Source organism: Mus pahari, chromosome 23 (genome assembly GCF_900095145.1).
Source record: "Mus pahari chromosome 23, PAHARI_EIJ_v1.1, whole genome shotgun sequence".
Taxonomy (NCBI): Eukaryota; Metazoa; Chordata; class Mammalia; order Rodentia; family Muridae; genus Mus; species Mus pahari.
In genome coordinates, this window is record NC_034612.1 from 26,397,448 (window position 1) to 26,401,369 (window position 3,922).

General features: G+C 56.7%; 1 protein-coding gene across 2 annotated transcripts in view; it reads right to left on the reverse strand.

Moving 5' to 3' along the window:
- Sh2b2 (SH2B adaptor protein 2) overlaps window positions 1-3,922 on the reverse strand; it is a 27,972-nt gene that overhangs the window by 7,364 nt on the left and 16,686 nt on the right. For both annotated transcript variants that reach the window (XM_021186712.1, XM_029533948.1), the window contains exons 3-4: window positions 2,464-2,565; window positions 625-716 (exon numbers count right to left, since the gene is read on the reverse strand). In XM_021186712.1, the coding sequence (XP_021042371.1) occupies window positions 625-716; window positions 2,464-2,565 (194 nt within the window). The remainder of the gene's footprint in view (window positions 1-624; window positions 717-2,463; window positions 2,566-3,922) is intronic.

The following is a 3,922-nucleotide window of genomic DNA, read 5'->3' on the forward strand; positions in this document are numbered from 1 at the left end:
GGGGGGCAGTGTGTGACCAGTGGGAGACAGTGTGGTGAGCAGTGGGGGGCAGTGTGGTGAGCAGTGGGGGGGGCAGTGTGTGACCAGTGGGGGGCGGTGTGGTGATCAGTGTGGGGGGGCAGTGTGTGACCAGTCAACTGAGCTTTATTCAAATGAGTCTGTCCCCACCCCCCACTCCATCCTTTGAGCAACACTGTTAGAGAAAGGGCTGCCAAGTGCTTGGCTGGGTGCTCCCGTGCCCCTCCCCCCACCCCCATCTCCCCTGGACACTGGAGTCACCCTCTTCCTGTTCACAACTGACCAGAAGTGACAACCGTGTCACCAACTGTGAATCCACCGTGCTCCCAGCCTGCCAGCTTCCTCATCAGAATCCAGCTTTTCTACAGAAAATGAGGCGCATGCATGCGTACGTGCACGCCTATGGGTCGGGAGGTGCGTGGGAGCACTTTTTCAGGGAGCCCAGGCTAGCTTTGAACTAGCTTTGTAGCTGAGGATGACCCTCGGCTCCTGCCCACCTTGGTGGTTCTTCCTTAGTACCTGCTCTTCCTGGAAGCCTGGTCTCTGGGTAGGACAAGGCACCCCTCCACCTACCCAGCCCCATCCTCGGGCCTCCAGGACACTCACCCAGGATCCACACAGCCTTGGATGTCAGCCACCCACGAGTGCTTCTGCAGCGAGTCTATCGTTTCCAGAATGTACTCTGCCCCGTTCTCCACCTGGATGAGAGCGGCCCCTGTGAAACCTCCCCAACTGCAGGGTGAGGGGGCTCAGCGCCCCAGGACCAAGGAACATTCAGGGGAGGAGATGCAGGCTCTGGGGGCCCTGGGACAGGAGAGCTGGCATTGCTCAACCCTGACATCCCAGGTACAGTTCAAGGCAAGCGGGGAGGCCAGCAGGCTCATCAGAGTTGAGAGATCCCAGGCCTTACTGCCGTGGTCACATGGCCGTCAGTGCTCTCCGTGCCTTGTCTGTTGAGTTCCTGGCTGTATGTATAATCGTTATTTTATAGACAAGAAGCCTGATGTTTAGAGAGGCAGAGCAACTTGCTCAAAAGCCCCATAGCAGCCAACAGCGCCACTGAGACCTGAACCTGGGACCACAGCAGCCCAGACTTTCCGGTCTTGGTTCCCTGTGCTGTTCACTCTTTCAAAATGTAGTACTGGGCTATGGAGACCCTGGGCGCCTCCTATTTCTGACAGGGAAGCAGGTTCACAGTGGGGCTAGCATGGGAGTCCTTCTGCTCCAGGGGTGCCCGAGGACCACCCAGCAGCTGAGAACACCAGATAGACAGGGGCTGTGTGTCCCCAGCTACCAGTCTTGAGAGGACAACTCGGGACATAGAAGTTGGCACACGTTTACCCAATGAATAAAAGAGTTTGTGGCTTTATAAACACAAGCTTGGTAAGAGCTTGCCAGAGAGGGTGGGGGCTCTGACCAGCCAGTGGGAGGAAATGGCCCCCTGGAGGGGACTCAGCTTCATAGTCTTGTCCCTTCGGGAAGCTCTGACCACAACCTTAGCAGCCTGGACCCACGTCCTCAGCAGCCCCCACAGGCCACCCAAGTGCTATGGGCCTGGAGAAAGGCCAGGAGGCTCCCTGATCCATTGGGGTGCCTCTCACCCATTCTGTGTCTTTGTGCCCTCTGTAGGGACCAGGGCTGTTCCCACACTCCACTTGCCTGTGCCTACAGGCATTTGCATAACTTCAACAAGCTGGCCACCAGTGTAGGGTAGGAGTGTCTGGCTCCGGAGGGAAAGGAAGGGAAGGCAGCTCTAACGACCTTTATTCAGACCCAAGAAGAAATAGGGAACAGGGCTGCGTTGGGGACATGTTGCATTGGGTAAAGGTGCCTGGTGCCGGGCTTGACAAGCTGGGTTGGAATCCCAGGGGAGGAACCCATGGGGAGAAGGAGAGTTCTCTCAGCTGACTCCTTCAGGTTGTCCTCTGACCTTCATAACCACACCATAGAGTGCACGTACAGGCACGCAAACATGCAAGCAAATGTAGCCAGGCAGTGGTGGCGTACACCTTTAATCCCAGTACTCGGGAGTCTGGGACAGGCGGATTTCTGAGTTCGAGGCCAGCCTGGTCTACAGAAAGAGTTCCAGGACAGCCAGGGCTACGCAGAAGAACTCTGTCTTAAAAAAAGCTAAAATAAAATAATAAAATAAATATAAATTTGAGAGAGAGAGAGAGAGAGAGAGAGAGAGAGAGAGAGAGAGAGAGAGAGAGAGAGAGAAATGGGAGGAGACCCAGGTTGGGGTGGATAGCTCTAGAACTCAGACCCAGATTCATGCCCTACTCCAGTGATGGACACCTGTCGTAGGGTCCTATCAAGGGATATCCTCCGTATCCCCCCTTTGATGGCCTGACTTGCGCCCCTGGAATGACCTCAAGCTGGGTAACCCAGTAGGGCTGTGGTCCAAGTCAGCTACAGGCCTTGAGGCTGCAGTGGGGAACTCACCTTGAGCACAAATGTGTTGTCCTTCTCAGGCATTTCCAGGGGCATAGTGGTTCGGACCTCAATGATGGCCGACAGGGGGATGCTGACCTTGGGTCTGGAAGCCTGGGAGGCCAGAGGATGGGACAGTGAGAGGCATACCTCGGAGGCCTTAGAAGACCCTCTCTGCATTTCCCATCCCACTTCCCCGCATAGGTGGGTCACAGGAGCCAACACTGCCGAGGCCATGCTGGTGTGAATGTGTTACCAGCCTCCCACGGTCACAGCAACTTAAAAGACTAAAGAGTTCCCAACTGCTTGAACCCCAACCGTTTGACCTGGGAGTGCTACCCAGCCTGCCCACCCAGTGTGCCCACTTCATAATGAGGCTTTCCCTCCTCTTCTCACCCTCCTCCTTTCCTTTCTCTTTCTCTTTTCCTTTTGGGATTGGGGGCGTGGCTCAGTGGTAGAACCCCTGCCTAGAATCCCCCAGTGAGGGGCTGGAGGCGTGGCTCCTAGAATAAGGTGGTTTCCTGCTTTGGGTGAGATGTTCTGGAACACAGCTCCTGCATCAGCTCTCAGAGCTGGGTGTGGTCTGTCTCCAAGAATGGATAGACAGAACCAGCATTCCAACGCTGCCATCACAGGGTTAAACCAGGGGACTCAGCAGGGTTCCTTAGGAAGGTTGTTCTGTGAAGGCTCCTGTGTGCCCTGCCCCACAGCTCCTGGCTTCTTCCACTTAACCTCCCCAGACTGGGCTGAGGCTGAAATTCCCGGCAGGGTTTGGGCTCTGGGACAGGGACTTTCTGAAGAGGAAAGGGGAGGGCCTCGTATCTGGTGGTTGGGAATTCTTGGCCACCCTGGATGCTGTCCAGCCGACCTGGGCTGGGCTTATAGTAGAGACGGATGGGCTCAGCTGATCTCATCTTCACATTAACCTGTGGCTGGGGTTGGCCATCATGGGACAGGGAGAGGGGTCAGGCTTACAAGGGCGCCTTCACCTGGGCTCCTACTAGCTGGAGATACTGTGTTCCTTATCTCAGGCTAATGTCTGAGATCATGTCCTGATACAGTTGCAGTTGTCCCCTACTCCTAATGCTAAGGTAGAATCTGGGGCTTCATTATTGCTAGGCAGGGGCTCTCCCACTGAGCCACGACCCCAGCCTCTCACTGGAGGATTCTAGGCAGGGGCTCTATCACTGAGCCACGCCCCCAGCCCCTCACTGGAGGGTTCTAGGCAGGGGCTCTACCACTGAGCCACACCCCCAGCCCCTCACTGGGGGATTCTAGGCAGGGGCTCTCCCACTGAGCCACACCCCCAGCCTCTCACTGGAGGGTTCTAGGCAGGGGCTCTACCACTGAGCCACGCCCCCAGCCCCTCACTGGGGGATTCTAGGCAGGGGCTCTCCCACTGAGCCACGCCCCCAGCCTCTCACTGGAGGATTCTAGGCAGGGGCTCTCCCACTGAGCCACACCCCCAGCC